General features: G+C 38.8%; 1 protein-coding gene across 1 annotated transcript; it reads right to left on the bottom strand.

The window, feature by feature from the left end:
* Positions 1 to 224: 224 nt before the first annotated feature.
* LOC311350234 (scavenger receptor cysteine-rich domain-containing protein DMBT1-like) lies at positions 225 to 12,751 on the bottom strand (the record flags this gene model as incomplete). The annotated part of the gene is made up of 17 exons (XM_084470233.1): positions 225 to 441; positions 584 to 728; positions 933 to 989; positions 2,584 to 2,682; positions 4,439 to 4,632; positions 4,775 to 4,919; positions 5,124 to 5,180; positions 6,775 to 6,873; positions 8,630 to 8,823; positions 8,966 to 9,093; positions 9,313 to 9,371; positions 9,685 to 9,783; positions 11,540 to 11,733; positions 11,876 to 12,020; positions 12,225 to 12,281; positions 12,595 to 12,693; positions 12,739 to 12,751. 17 exons carry the CDS (start codon positions 12,749 to 12,751, stop codon positions 225 to 227), a joined length of 2,001 nt encoding a protein of 666 aa, XP_084326359.1.
* Positions 12,752 to 16,802: the final 4,051 nt, after the last annotated feature.

The raw sequence follows: 16,802 nt of genomic DNA, 5'->3' as shown, positions 1-16,802 counted from the left end.
GATTTTACAGGCCTTGTCACTTACAGTGGTAGTCATAGCAACAGTTGCCATAGGATTCACAGGAGTAGGCGCAGGAACAGTTTACGACCAAATAGCCGCAGTTATATCTGCAGGAACCGTCCGCTGGCAAAAAAATACAAAAACAAATCACACAAATAGCAATCAACAGTTTGCCATTATGTTTTCTTTTAGTAGACCAGAAAGACGTTCAAATGAATGTATCGTCACTCTTGTTTCTGAGACTCACCCACAACTCTGTAATTGGCCAGAAATCCTTGGTATGTCTCACTCCAGTCAGTTGTGAAGTGCACGGTCAGAGTCTTACCAGTGGAGTGGAAGGTAGACCTCTGATTACCACACACTCTCCCAAGCTTCCTTTGGTGAATATCGGGGCCATCATAGACCTGGATGCCATCATATCTGCAGTCCGCCCCCTCCAAACTGTGGATAGCATTTGTGTCGCAGAAAATGTAAACATTGAACATGAGCCGAAAACAACGCTTCATCATGGTCAAATGCAGCAGGAAAATACGTTCCTCAATATCAAATGATGTCAGACTGGTGATGAGATGATCACGCTTACTTCACATGGAGGAACACCAGCTCTATAACTTCAGAGCCTGGACTGATGATCCATACACAATCCATGTTGTTAGGATAATCTTGTGGGTAGTTGGGGCTGGTAAAATTGCCCTCAGTAGAGTACAGCCACCCACCACATTTATTAACTTAAAGGGGATCACAGAGAACATTGGAGCAAGGGTTTGCCATCATAATGCACGGTAAATACATATAATGTATGTTACTGACGAGTACAGTTTGCAATATTATTACAAGAACATATACATGGATGCAGCTTTATCAAGCACTTGAAATGTTCATGTCATAGAATGTAGATGTGTTAGTAATTGATACCAGAGATGGTTCATTACCTGTAGGAACATCTGTAGGAACAACTGTAGGAACATCTGTAGTGTTTGAACACTGAGCTGCAAGACGGATGAAAATAGTTTCAGTTTCAGTTTTTAAAATCACTTTTTTTTCATTCATGCAAACATTTCAATGCATACCAATATTTTCATTTTATTTGTCACCCGTCAGTTCTTACGTTGACTGGAATGTCATTATGAATCACCTTACACCTTAACTTATCTTTAAACTGATACTTTGAAAATATATTTACACTTTTATACACTGAGCTGCAAGACAGATGAAAATGGGCTTCAGTCTTTAAAGGAACCTTTTTTTCATTAATGGAAACATTTTACGGCAGCTTTTGATTTTACAGGCCTTGTCACTTACAGTGGTAGTCATAGCAACAGTTGCCATAGGATTCACAGGAGTAGGTACAGGAACAGTTTCCGACCAAATAGCCGCAGTTATATCTGCAGGAACCGTCCGCTGGTAAAAAAAATACAAAAACAAATCACACAAATAGCAATCAACAGTTTGCCTTCATGTTTTCTGTTAGTAGACCGGAAAGACGTTCAAATGAATGTATCGTCACTCTTGTTTCTGAGACTCACCAAAAACTCTGTAATTGGCCAGAAATCCTTGGAATGTCTGACTCCAGTCAGTTGTAAAGCGCACGGTCAGAGTCTGACCAGTGGAGTGGAAGGTAGAACTCTGATTACCACACACTCTCCCAAGCTTCCTTTGGTTAATATCGGTGCCATCATAGACCTGGATGCCATCATATATGCAGTTCGCCCCCTCCAAACTGTGGATAGCATTTGTGCCGCAGAAAATGTAAACATTGAACATGAGCCGAAGACAACGCTTCATCGTGGTCAAATGCAGCAGGAAAATACGTTCCTCAATATCAAATGATGTCAGATTGGTGATGAGATGATCATGCTTACTTCACATGGAGGAACACCAGCTCTATAACTTCAGAGCCTGGACTGATGATCCATACACAATCCATGTTGTTAGGATAATCTTGTGGGTAGTTGGGGCTGGTAAAATTGCCCTCAGTAGAGTACAGCCACCCACCACACTTATTAACTGAAAGGCGATCACAGAGAACATTGGAGCAAGGGTTTGCCATCATAATGCACGGTAAATACATATAATGTATATGTTACTGACGAGTACAGTTTGCAATATTATTACAAGAACATATACATGGATGCAGCTTTATCAAGCACTTGAAATGTTCATGTCATAGAATGTAGATGTGTTAGTAATTGATACCAGAGATGGTTCACTACCTGTAGGAACATCTGTAGGAACAACTGTAGGAACATCTGTAGTGTTTGAACACTGAGCTGCAAGACGGATGAAAATAGTTTCAGTTTCAGTTTTTAAAATAAATTTTTTGTCATTCATGCAAACATTTCAATGCATACCAATATTTTCATTTCATTTGTCACGTGTCAGTTCTTACGTTGACTGGAATGTCATTATGAATCACCTTACACCATACCGTATCTTTAAACTGATACTTTGAAAATATATTTACATTTTTCTACACTGAGCTGCAAGACAGATGAAAATGGGCTTCAGTCTTTAAAGTAACCTTTTTTTCATTAATGGAAACATTTTACGGCAGCGTTTGATTTTACAGGCCTTGTCACTTACAGTGGTAGTTATAGCAACAGTTGCCATAGGATTCACAGGAGTAGGCGCAGGAACAGTTTCCGACCAAATAGCCGCAGTTATATCTGCAGGAACCGTCCGCTGGCAAAAAAATACAAAAACAAATCACACAAATAGCAATCAACAGTTTGCCTTCATGTTTTCTTTTAGTAGACCGGAAAGACGTTCAAATGAATGTATCGTCACTCTTGTTTCTGAGACTCACCCACAACTCTGTAATTGGCCAGAAATCCTTGGAATGTCGCACTCCCGTCAGTTGTGAAGCGCACGGTCAGAGTCTTACCAGTGGAGTGGAAGGTAGACCTCTGATTAACACACACTCTCCCAAGCTTCCTTTGGTTAATATCGGGGCCATCATAGACATGGATGCCATCAAAAGCGCAGTTCGACCCCTCCAAACTGTGGATAGCATTTGTGTCGCAGAAAATGTAAACATTGAACATGAGCCGAAGACAACGCTTCATTGTGGTCAAATGCAGCAGGAAAATATGTTCCTCAATATCAAATGATGTCAGATTGGTGATGAGATGATCATGCTTACTTCACATGGAGGAACACCAGCTCTATAACTTCAGAGCCTGGACTGATGATCCATACACAATCCATGTTGTTAGGATAATCTTGTGGGTAGTTGGGGCTGGTAAAATTGCCCTCAGTAGAGTACAGCCACCCACCACACTTATTAACTGAAAGGCGATCACAGAGAACATTGGAGCAAGGGTTTGCCATCATAATGCACGGTAAATACATATAATGTATGTTACTGACGAGTACAGTTTGCAATATTATTACAAGAACGTAGGGCTGCTCGATTATGGAAAAAATAATAATCACGATTATTTTGGTCAATATTGAAATCTCGATTATTCAAATGATTATTTTTGAGTTTGAAAACATGATGCATTTATTCATAATTTCTCTCCAAAAAAAACACTTTGTAAATGTGAACTTTGAAATTTCCCCTTAAAAATATACACAAAATGGTCAAATAGAAAATGAAGTCCAGATATGAATCCAGCTGTTCTGCAATTTCTATAAAAAAAAAGTAAAAAAAAATTATCGTTTCAACTCGATTATATTAGTTTGGTGATCGTTCCACTCTGAAATCGAAATCGCGATCAAAATTTGATTAATCGCCCAGCCCTACAAGAACGTATACATGAATGCAGCTTTATCAAGCACTTGAAATGTTCATGTCATAGAATGTAGATGTGTTAGTAATTGATACCAGAGATGGTTCATTACCTGTAGGAACATCTGTAGGAACAACTGTAGGAACATCTGTAGTGTTTGAACACTGAGCTGCAAGACGGATGAAAATAGTTTCAGTTTCAGTTTTTAAAATCACTTTTTTTTCATTTATGCAACCATTTTAATGCATAGCAATATTTTCATTTCATTTGTCACGCGTCAGTTCTTACGTTGACTGGAATGTCATTATGAATCACCTTACACCTTAACGTATCTTTAAACTGATACTTTGAAAATATATTTACATTTTTCTACACTGAGCTGCAAGACAGATGAAAATAGGCTTCAGTCTTTAAAGTAACCTTTTTTCATTAATGGAAACATTTTACGGCAGCTTTTGATTTTACAGGCCTTGTCACTTACAGTGGTAGTCATAGCAACAGTTGCCATAGGATTCACAGGAGTAGGCGCAGGAACAGTTTACGACCAAATAGCCGCAGTTATATCTGCAGGAACCGTCCGCTGGCAAAAAAATACAAAAACAAATCACACAAATAGCAATCAACAGTTTGCCATTATGTTTTCTTTTAGTAGACCAGAAAGACGTTCAAATGAATGTATCGTCACTCTTGTTTCTGAGACTCACCCACAACTCTGTAATTGGCCAGAAATCCTTGGTATGTCTCACTCCAGTCAGTTGTGAAGTGCACGGTCAGAGTCTTACCAGTGGAGTGGAAGGTAGACCTCTGATTACCACACACTCTCCCAAGCTTCCTTTGGTGAATATCGGGGCCATCATAGACCTGGATGCCATCATATCTGCAGTCCGCCCCCTCCAAACTGTGGATAGCATTTGTGTCGCAGAAAATGTAAACATTGAACATGAGCCGAAGACAACGCTTCATCGTGGTCAAATGCAGCAGGAAAATACGTTCCTCAATATCAAATGATGTCAGACTGGTGATGAGATGATCACGCTTACTTCACATGGAGGAACACCAGCTCTATAACTTCAGAGCCTGGACTGATGATCCATACACAATCCATGTTGTTAGGATAATCTTGTGGGTAGTTGGGGCTGGTAAAATTGCCCTCAGTAGAGTACAGCCACCCACCACATTTATTAACTTAAAGGGGATCACAGAGAACATTGGAGCAAGGGTTTGCCATCATAATGCACGGTAAATACATATAATGTATGTTACTGACGAGTACAGTTTGCAATATTATTACAAGAACATATACATGGATGCAGCTTTATCAAGCACTTGAAATGTTCATGTCATAGAATGTAGATGTGTTAGTAATTGATACCAGAGATGGTTCATTACCTGTAGGAACATCTGTAGGAACAACTGTAGGAACATCTGTAGTGTTTGAACACTGAGCTGCAAGACGGATGAAAATAGTTTCAGTTTCAGTTTTTAAAATCACTTTTTTTTCATTCATGCAAACATTTCAATGCATACCAATATTTTCATTTTATTTGTCACCCGTCAGTTCTTACGTTGACTGGAATGTCATTATGAATCACCTTACACCTTAACTTATCTTTAAACTGATACTTTGAAAATATATTTACACTTTTCTACACTGAGCTGCAAGACAGATGAAAATGGGCTTCAGTCTTTAAAGGAACCTTTTTTTCATTAATGGAAACATTTTACGGCAGCTTTTGATTTTACAGGCCTTGTCACTTACAGTGGTAGTCATAGCAACAGTTGCCATAGGATTCACAGGAGTAGGTACAGGAACAGTTTCCGACCAAATAGCCGCAGTTATATCTGCAGGAACCGTCCGCTGGTAAAAAAAATACAAAAACAAATCACACAAATAGCAATCAACAGTTTGCCTTCATGTTTTCTGTTAGTAGACCGGAAAGACGTTCAAATGAATGTATCGTCACTCTTGTTTCTGAGACTCACCAAAAACTCTGTAATTGGCCAGAAATCCTTGGAATGTCTGACTCCAGTCAGTTGTAAAGCGCACGGTCAGAGTCTGACCAGTGGAGTGGAAGGTAGAACTCTGATTACCACACACTCTCCCAAGCTTCCTTTGGTTAATATCGGTGCCATCATAGACCTGGATGCCATCATATATGCAGTTCGCCCCCTCCAAACTGTGGATAGCATTTGTGCCGCAGAAAATGTAAACATTGAACATGAGCCGAAGACAACGCTTCATCGTGGTCAAATGCAGCAGGAAAATACGTTCCTCAATATCAAATTATGTCAGATTGGTGATGAGATGATCATGCTTACTTCACATGGAGGAACACCAGCTCTATAACTTCAGAGCCTGGACTGATGATCCATACACAATCCATGTTGTTAGGATAATCTTGTGGGTAGTTGGGGCTGGTAAAATTGCCCTCAGTAGAGTACAGCCACCCACCACACTTATTAACTGAAAGGCGATCACAGAGAACATTGGAGCAAGGGTTTGCCATCATAATGCACGGTAAATACATATAATGTATATGTTACTGACGAGTACAGTTTGCAATATTATTACAAGAACATATACATGGATGCAGCTTTATCAAGCACTTGAAATGTTCATGTCATAGAATGTAGATGTGTTAGTAATTGATACCAGAGATGGTTCACTACCTGTAGGAACATCTGTAGGAACAACTGTAGGAACATCTGTAGTGTTTGAACACTGAGCTGCAAGACGGATGAAAATAGTTTCAGTTTCAGTTTTTAAAATAAATTTTTTGTCATTCATGCAAACATTTCAATGCATACCAATATTTTCATTTCATTTGTCACGTGTCAGTTCTTACGTTGACTGGAATGTCATTATGAATCACCTTACACCATACCGTATCTTTAAACTGATACTTTGAAAATATATTTACATTTTTCTACACTGAGCTGCAAGACAGATGAAAATGGGCTTCAGTCTTTAAAGTAACCTTTTTTTCATTAATGGAAACATTTTACGGCAGCGTTTGATTTTACAGGCCTTGTCACTTACAGTGGTAGTTATAGCAACAGTTGCCATAGGATTCACAGGAGTAGGCGCAGGAACAGTTTCCGACCAAATAGCCGCAGTTATATCTGCAGGAACCGTCCGCTGGCAAAAAAATACAAAAACAAATCACACAAATAGCAATCAACAGTTTGCCTTCATGTTTTCTTTTAGTAGACCGGAAAGACGTTCAAATGAATGTATCGTCACTCTTGTTTCTGAGACTCACCCACAACTCTGTAATTGGCCAGAAATCCTTGGAATGTCGCACTCCCGTCAGTTGTGAAGCGCACGGTCAGAGTCTTACCAGTGGAGTGGAAGGTAGACCTCTGATTAACACACACTCTCCCAAGCTTCCTTTGGTTAATATCGGGGCCATCATAGACATGGATGCCATCAAAAGCGCAGTTCGACCCCTCCAAACTGTGGATAGCATTTGTGTCGCAGAAAATGTAAACATTGAACATGAGCCGAAGACAACGCTTCATTGTGGTCAAATGCAGCAGGAAAATATGTTCCTCAATATCAAATGATGTCAGATTGGTGATGAGATGATCATGCTTACTTCACATGGAGGAACACCAGCTCTATAACTTCAGAGCCTGGACTGATGATCCATACACAATCCATGTTGTTAGGATAATCTTGTGGGTAGTTGGGGCTGGTAAAATTGCCCTCAGTAGAGTACAGCCACCCACCACACTTATTAACTGAAAGGCGATCACAGAGAACATTGGAGCAAGGGTTTGCCATCATAATGCACGGTAAATACATATAATGTATGTTACTGACGAGTACAGTTTGCAATATTATTACAAGAACGTAGGGCTGCTCGATTATGGAAAAAATAATAATCACGATTATTTTGGTCAATATTGAAATCTCGATTATTCAAATGATTATTTTTGAGTTTGAAAACATGATGCATTTATTCATAATTTCTCTCCAAAAAAAACACTTTGTAAATGTGAACTTTGAAATTTCCCCTTAAAAATATACACAAAATGGTCAAATAGAAAATGAAGTCCAGATATGAATCCAGCTGTTCTGCAATTTCTATAAAAAAAATGTAAAAAAAAATTATCGTTTCAACTCGATTATATTAGTTTGGTGATCGTTCCACTCTGAAATCGAAATCGCGATCAAAATTTGATTAATCGCCCAGCCCTACAAGAACGTATACATGAATGCAGCTTTATCAAGCACTTGAAATGTTCATGTCATAGAATGTAGATGTGTTAGTAATTGATACCAGAGATGGTTCATTACCTGTAGGAACATCTGTAGGAACAACTGTAGGAACATCTGTAGTGTTTGAACACTGAGCTGCAAGACGGATGAAAATAGTTTCAGTTTCAGTTTTTAAAATCACTTTTTTTTCATTTATGCAACCATTTTAATGCATAGCAATATTTTCATTTCATTTGTCACGCGTCAGTTCTTACGTTGACTGGAATGTCATTATGAATCACCTTACACCTTAACGTATCTTTAAACTGATACTTTGAAAATATATTTACATTTTTCTACACTGAGCTGCAAGACAGATGAAAATAGGCTTCAGTCTTTAAAGTAACCTTTTTTCATTAATGGAAACATTTTACGGCAGCTTTTGATTTTACAGGCCTTGTCACTTACAGTGGTAGTCATAGCAACAGTTGCCATAGGATTCACAGGAGTAGGCGCAGGAACAGTTTACGACCAAATTGCCGCAGTTATATCTGCAGGAACCGTCCGCTGGCAAAAAAATACAAAAACAAATCACACAAATAGCAATCAACAGTTTGCCATTATGTTTTCTTTTAGTAGACCAGAAAGACGTTCAAATGAATGTATCGTCACTCTTGTTTCTGAGACTCACCCACAACTCTGTAATTGGCCAGAAATCCTTGGTATGTCTCACTCCAGTCAGTTGTGAAGTGCACGGTCAGAGTCTTACCAGTGGAGTGGAAGGTAGACCTCTGATTACCACACACTCTCCCAAGCTTCCTTTGGTGAATATCGGGGCCATCATAGACCTGGATGCCATCATATCTGCAGTCCGCCCCCTCCAAACTGTGGATAGCATTTGTGTCGCAGAAAATGTAAACATTGAACATGAGCCGAAAACAACGCTTCATCATGGTCAAATGCAGCAGGAAAATACGTTCCTCAATATCAAATGATGTCAGACTGGTGATGAGATGATCACGCTTACTTCACATGGAGGAACACCAGCTCTATAACTTCAGAGCCTGGACTGATGATCCATACACAATCCATGTTGTTAGGATAATCTTGTGGGTAGTTGGGGCTGGTAAAATTGCCCTCAGTAGAGTACAGCCACCCACCACATTTATTAACTTAAAGGGGATCACAGAGAACATTGGAGCAAGGGTTTGCCATCATAATGCACGGTAAATACATATAATGTATGTTACTGACGAGTACAGTTTGCAATATTATTACAAGAACATATACATGGATGCAGCTTTATCAAGCACTTGAAATGTTCATGTCATAGAATGTAGATGTGTTAGTAATTGATACCAGAGATGGTTCATTACCTGTAGGAACATCTGTAGGAACAACTGTAGGAACATCTGTAGTGTTTGAACACTGAGCTGCAAGACGGATGAAAATAGTTTCAGTTTCAGTTTTTAAAATCACTTTTTTTTCATTCATGCAAACATTTCAATGCATACCAATATTTTCATTTTATTTGTCACCCGTCAGTTCTTACGTTGACTGGAATGTCATTATGAATCACCTTACACCTTAACTTATCTTTAAACTGATACTTTGAAAATATATTTACACTTTTCTACACTGAGCTGCAAGACAGATGAAAATGGGCTTCAGTCTTTAAAGGAACCTTTTTTTCATTAATGGAAACATTTTACGGCAGCTTTTGATTTTACAGGCCTTGTCACTTACAGTGGTAGTCATAGCAACAGTTGCCATAGGATTCACAGGAGTAGGTACAGGAACAGTTTCCGACCAAATAGCCGCAGTTATATCTGCAGGAACCGTCCGCTGGCAAAAAAATACAAAAACAAATCACACAAATAGCAATCAACAGTTTGCCTTCATGTTTTCTTTTAGTAGACCGGAAAGACGTTCAAATGAATGTATCGTCACTCTTGTTTCTGAGACTCACCCACAACTCTGTAATTGGCCAGAAATCCTTGGAATGTCGCACTCCCGTCAGTTGTGAAGCGCACGGTCAGAGTCTTACCAGTGGAGTGGAAGGTAGACCTCTGATTAACACACACTCTCCCAAGCTTCCTTTGGTTAATATCGGGGCCATCATAGACATGGATGCCATCAAAAGCGCAGTTCGACCCCTCCAAACTGTGGATAGCATTTGTGTCGCAGAAAATGTAAACATTGAACATGAGCCGAAGACAACGCTTCATTGTGGTCAAATGCAGCAGGAAAATATGTTCCTCAATATCAAATGATGTCAGATTGGTGATGAGATGATCATGCTTACTTCACATGGAGGAACACCAGCTCTATAACTTCAGAGCCTGGACTGATGATCCATACACAATCCATGTTGTTAGGATAATCTTGTGGGTAGTTGGGGCTGGTAAAATTGCCCTCAGTAGAGTACAGCCACCCACCACACTTATTAACTGAAAGGCGATCACAGAGAACATTGGAGCAAGGGTTTGCCATCATAATGCACGGTAAATACATATAATGTATGTTACTGACGAGTACAGTTTGCAATATTATTACAAGAACGTAGGGCTGCTCGATTATGGAAAAAATAATAATCACGATTATTTTGGTCAATATTGAAATCTCGATTATTCAAATGATTATTTTTGAGTTTGAAAACATGATGCATTTATTCATAATTTCTCTCCAAAAAAAACACTTTGTAAATGTGAACTTTGAAATTTCCCCTTAAAAATATACACAAAATGGTCAAATAGAAAATGAAGTCCAGATATGAATCCAGCTGTTCTGCAATTTCTATAAAAAAAATGTAAAAAAAAATTATCGTTTCAACTCGATTATATTAGTTTGGTGATCGTTCCACTCTGAAATCGAAATCGCGATCAAAATTTGATTAATCGCCCAGCCCTACAAGAACGTATACATGAATGCAGCTTTATCAAGCACTTGAAATGTTCATGTCATAGAATGTAGATGTGTTAGTAATTGATACCAGAGATGGTTCATTACCTGTAGGAACATCTGTAGGAACAACTGTAGGAACATCTGTAGTGTTTGAACACTGAGCTGCAAGACGGATGAAAATAGTTTCAGTTTCAGTTTTTAAAATCACTTTTTTTTCATTTATGCAACCATTTTAATGCATAGCAATATTTTCATTTCATTTGTCACGCGTCAGTTCTTACGTTGACTGGAATGTCATTATGAATCACCTTACACCTTAACGTATCTTTAAACTGATACTTTGAAAATATATTTACATTTTTCTACACTGAGCTGCAAGACAGATGAAAATAGGCTTCAGTCTTTAAAGTAACCTTTTTTCATTAATGGAAACATTTTACGGCAGCTTTTGATTTTACAGGCCTTGTCACTTACAGTGGTAGTCATAGCAACAGTTGCCATAGGATTCACAGGAGTAGGCGCAGGAACAGTTTACGACCAAATAGCCGCAGTTATATCTGCAGGAACCGTCCGCTGGCAAAAAAATACAAAAACAAATCACACAAATAGCAATCAACAGTTTGCCATTATGTTTTCTTTTAGTAGACCAGAAAGACGTTCAAATGAATGTATCGTCACTCTTGTTTCTGAGACTCACCCACAACTCTGTAATTGGCCAGAAATCCTTGGTATGTCTCACTCCAGTCAGTTGTGAAGTGCACGGTCAGAGTCTTACCAGTGGAGTGGAAGGTAGACCTCTGATTACCACACACTCTCCCAAGCTTCCTTTGGTGAATATCGGGGCCATCATAGACCTGGATGCCATCATATCTGCAGTCCGCCCCCTCCAAACTGTGGATAGCATTTGTGTCGCAGAAAATGTAAACATTGAACATGAGCCGAAAACAACGCTTCATCATGGTCAAATGCAGCAGGAAAATACGTTCCTCAATATCAAATGATGTCAGACTGGTGATGAGATGATCACGCTTACTTCACATGGAGGAACACCAGCTCTATAACTTCAGAGCCTGGACTGATGATCCATACACAATCCATGTTGTTAGGATAATCTTGTGGGTAGTTGGGGCTGGTAAAATTGCCCTCAGTAGAGTACAGCCACCCACCACATTTATTAACTTAAAGGGGATCACAGAGAACATTGGAGCAAGGGTTTGCCATCATAATGCACGGTAAATACATATAATGTATGTTACTGACGAGTACAGTTTGCAATATTATTACAAGAACATATACATGGATGCAGCTTTATCAAGCACTTGAAATGTTCATGTCATAGAATGTAGATGTGTTAGTAATTGATACCAGAGATGGTTCATTACCTGTAGGAACATCTGTAGGAACAACTGTAGGAACATCTGTAGTGTTTGAACACTGAGCTGCAAGACGGATGAAAATAGTTTCAGTTTCAGTTTTTAAAATCACTTTTTTTTCATTCATGCAAACATTTCAATGCATACCAATATTTTCATTTTATTTGTCACCCGTCAGTTCTTACGTTGACTGGAATGTCATTATGAATCACCTTACACCTTAACTTATCTTTAAACTGATACTTTGAAAATATATTTACACTTTTCTACACTGAGCTGCAAGACAGATGAAAATGGGCTTCAGTCTTTAAAGGAACCTTTTTTTCATTAATGGAAACATTTTACGGCAGCTTTTGATTTTACAGGCCTTGTCACTTACAGTGGTAGTCATAGCAACAGTTGCCATAGGATTCACAGGAGTAGGTACAGGAACAGTTTCCGACCAAATAGCCGCAGTTATATCTGCAGGAACCGTCCGCTGGTAAAAAAAATACAAAAACAAATCACACAAATAGCAATCAACAGTTTGCCTTCATGTTTTCTGTTAGTAGACCGGAAAGACGTTCAAATGAATGTATCGTCACTCTTGTTTCTGAGACTCACCAAAAACTCTGTAATTGGCCAGAAATCCTTGGAATGTCTGACTCCAGTCAGTTGTAAAGCGCACGGTCAGAGTCTGACCAGTGGAGTGGAAGGTAGAACTCTGATTACCACACACTCTCCCAAGCTTCCTTTGGTTAATATCGGTGCCATCATAGACCTGGATGCCATCATATATGCAGTTCGCCCCCTCCAAACTGTGGATAGCATTTGTGCCGCAGAAAATGTAAACATTGAACATGAGCCGAAGACAACGCTTCATCGTGGTCAAATGCAGCAGGAAAATACGTTCCTCAATATCAAATGATGTCAGATTGGTGATGAGATGATCATGCTTACTTCACATGGAGGAACACCAGCTCTATAACTTCAGAGCCTGGACTGATGATCCATACACAATCCATGTTGTTAGGATAATCTTGTGGGTAGTTGGGGCTGGTAAAATTGCCCTCAGTAGAGTACAGCCACCCACCACACTTATTAACTGAAAGGCGATCACAGAGAACATTGGAGCAAGGGTTTGCCATCATAATGCACGGTAAATACATATAATGTATATGTTACTGACGAGTACAGTTTGCAATATTATTACAAGAACATATACATGGATGCAGCTTTATCAAGCACTTGAAATGTTCATGTCATAGAATGTAGATGTGTTAGTAATTGATACCAGAGATGGTTCACTACCTGTAGGAACATCTGTAGGAACAACTGTAGGAACATCTGTAGTGTTTGAACACTGAGCTGCAAGACGGATGAAAATAGTTTCAGTTTCAGTTTTTAAAATAATTTTTTTGTCATTCATGCAAACATTTCAATGCATACCAATATTTTCATTTCATTTGTCACGTGTCAGTTCTTACGTTGACTGGAATGTCATTATGAATCACCTTACACCATACCGTATCTTTAAACTGATACTTTGAAAATATATTTACATTTTTCTACACTGAGCTGCAAGACAGATGAAAATGGGCTTCAGTCTTTAAAGTAACCTTTTTTTCATTAATGGAAACATTTTACGGCAGCGTTTGATTTTACAGGCCTTGTCACTTACAGTGGTAGTTATAGCAACAGTTGCCATAGGATTCACAGGAGTAGGCGCAGGAACAGTTTCCGACCAAATAGCCGCAGTTATATCTGCAGGAACCGTCCGCTGGCAAAAAAATACAAAAACAAATCACACAAATAGCAATCAACAGTTTGCCTTCATGTTTTCTTTTAGTAGACCGGAAAGACGTTCAAATGAATGTATCGTCACTCTTGTTTCTGAGACTCACCCACAACTCTGTAATTGGCCAGAAATCCTTGGAATGTCGCACTCCCGTCAGTTGTGAAGCGCACGGTCAGAGTCTTACCAGTGGAGTGGAAGGTAGACCTCTGATTAACACACACTCTCCCAAGCTTCCTTTGGTTAATATCGGGGCCATCATAGACATGGATGCCATCAAAAGCGCAGTTCGACCCCTCCAAACTGTGGATAGCATTTGTGTCGCAGAAAATGTAAACATTGAACATGAGCCGAAGACAACGCTTCATTGTGGTCAAATGCAGCAGGAAAATATGTTCCTCAATATCAAATGATGTCAGATTGGTGATGAGATGATCATGCTTACTTCACATGGAGGAACACCAGCTCTATAACTTCAGAGCCTGGACTGATGATCCATACACAATCCATGTTGTTAGGATAATCTTGTGGGTAGTTGGGGCTGGTAAAATTGCCCTCAGTAGAGTACAGCCACCCACCACACTTATTAACTGAAAGGCGATCACAGAGAACATTGGAGCAAGGGTTTGCCATCATAATGCACGGTAAATACATATAATGTATGTTACTGACGAGTACAGTTTGCAATATTATTACAAGAACGTAGGGCTGCTCGATTATGGAAAAAATAATAATCACGATTATTTTGGTCAATATTGAAATCTCGATTATTCAAATGATTATTTTTGAGTTTGAAAACATGATGCATTTATTCATAATTTCTCTCCAAAAAAAACACTTTGTAAATGTGAACTTTGAAATTTCCCCTTAAAAATATACACAAAATGGTCAAATAGAAAATGAAGTCCAGATATGAATCCAGCTGTTCTGCAATTTCTATAAAAAAAATGTAAAAAAAAATTATCGTTTCAACTCGATTATATTAGTTTGGTGATCGTTCCACTCTGAAATCGAAATCGCGATCAAAATTTGATTAATCGCCCAGCCCTACAAGAACGTATACATGAATGCAGCTTTATCAAGCACTTGAAATGTTCATGTCATAGAATGTAGATGTGTTAGTAATTGATACCAGAGATGGTTCATTACCTGTAGGAACATCTGTAGGAACAACTGTAGGAACATCTGTAGTGTTTGAACACTGAGCTGCAAGACGGATGAAAATAGTTTCAGTTTCAGTTTTTAAAATCACTTTTTTTTCATTTATGCAACCATTTTAATGCATAGCAATATTTTCATTTCATTTGTCACGCGTCAGTTCTTACGTTGACTGGAATGTCATTATGAATCACCTTACACCTTAACGTATCTTTAAACTGATACTTTGAAAATATATTTACATTTTTCTACACTGAGCTGCAAGACAGATGAAAATAGGCTTCAGTCTTTAAAGTAACCTTTTTTCATTAATGGAAACATTTTACGGCAGCTTTTGATTTTACAGGCCTTGTCACTTACAGTGGTAGTCATAGCAACAGTTGCCATAGGATTCACAGGAGTAGGCGCAGGAACAGTTTACGACCAAATTGCCGCAGTTATATCTGCAGGAACCGTCCGCTGGCAAAAAAATACAAAAACAAATCACACAAATAGCAATCAACAGTTTGCCATTATGTTTTCTTTTAGTAGACCAGAAAGACGTTCAAATGAATGTATCGTCACTCTTGTTTCTGAGACTCACCCACAACTCTGTAATTGGCCAGAAATCCTTGGTATGTCTCACTCCAGTCAGTTGTGAAGTGCACGGTCAGAGTCTTACCAGTGGAGTGGAAGGTAGACCTCTGATTACCACACACTCTCCCAAGCTTCCTTTGGTGAATATCGGGGCCATCATAGACCTGGATGCCATCATATCTGCAGTCCGCCCCCTCCAAACTGTGGATAGCATTTGTGTCGCAGAAAATGTAAACATTGAACATGAGCCGAAAACAACGCTTCATCATGGTCAAATGCAGCAGGAAAATACGTTCCTCAATATCAAATGATGTCAGACTGGTGATGAGATGATCACGCTTACTTCACATGGAGGAACACCAGCTCTATAACTTCAGAGCCTGGACTGATGATCCATACACAATCCATGTTGTTAGGATAATCTTGTGGGTAGTTGGGGCTGGTAAAATTGCCCTCAGTAGAGTACAGCCACCCACCACATTTATTAACTTAAAGGGGATCACAGAGAACATTGGAGCAAGGGTTTGCCATCATAATGCACGGTAAATACATATAATGTATGTTACTGACGAGTACAGTTTGCAATATTATTACAAGAACATATACATGGATGCAGCTTTATCAAGCACTTGAAATGTTCATGTCATAGAATGTAGATGTGTTAGTAATTGATACCAGAGATGGTTCATTACCTGTAGGAACATCTGTAGGAACAACTGTAGGAACATCTGTAGTGTTTGAACACTGAGCTGCAAGACGGATGAAAATAGTTTCAGTTTCAGTTTTTAAAATCACTTTTTTTTCATTCATGCAAACATTTCAATGCATACCAATATTTTCATTTTATTTGTCACCCGTCAGTTCTTACGTTGACTGGAATGTCATTATGAATCACCTTACACCTTAACTTATCTTTAAACTGATACTTTGAAAATATATTTACACTTTTCTACACTGAGCTGCAAGACAGATGAAAATGGGCTTCAGTCTTTAAAGGAACCTTTTTTTCATTAATGGAAACATTTTACGGCAGCTTTTGATTTTACAGGCCTTGTCACTTACAGTGGTAGTCATAGCAA

The sequence above is a fragment of the Micromesistius poutassou genome (assembly GCF_964030765.1).
Source record: "Micromesistius poutassou genome assembly, chromosome: 7".
Classification (NCBI taxonomy): Eukaryota; Metazoa; Chordata; class Actinopteri; order Gadiformes; family Gadidae; genus Micromesistius; species Micromesistius poutassou.
Note: the sequence above shows the minus strand (reverse complement) of the source record. Positions and strands in the feature narration are given on the sequence as shown.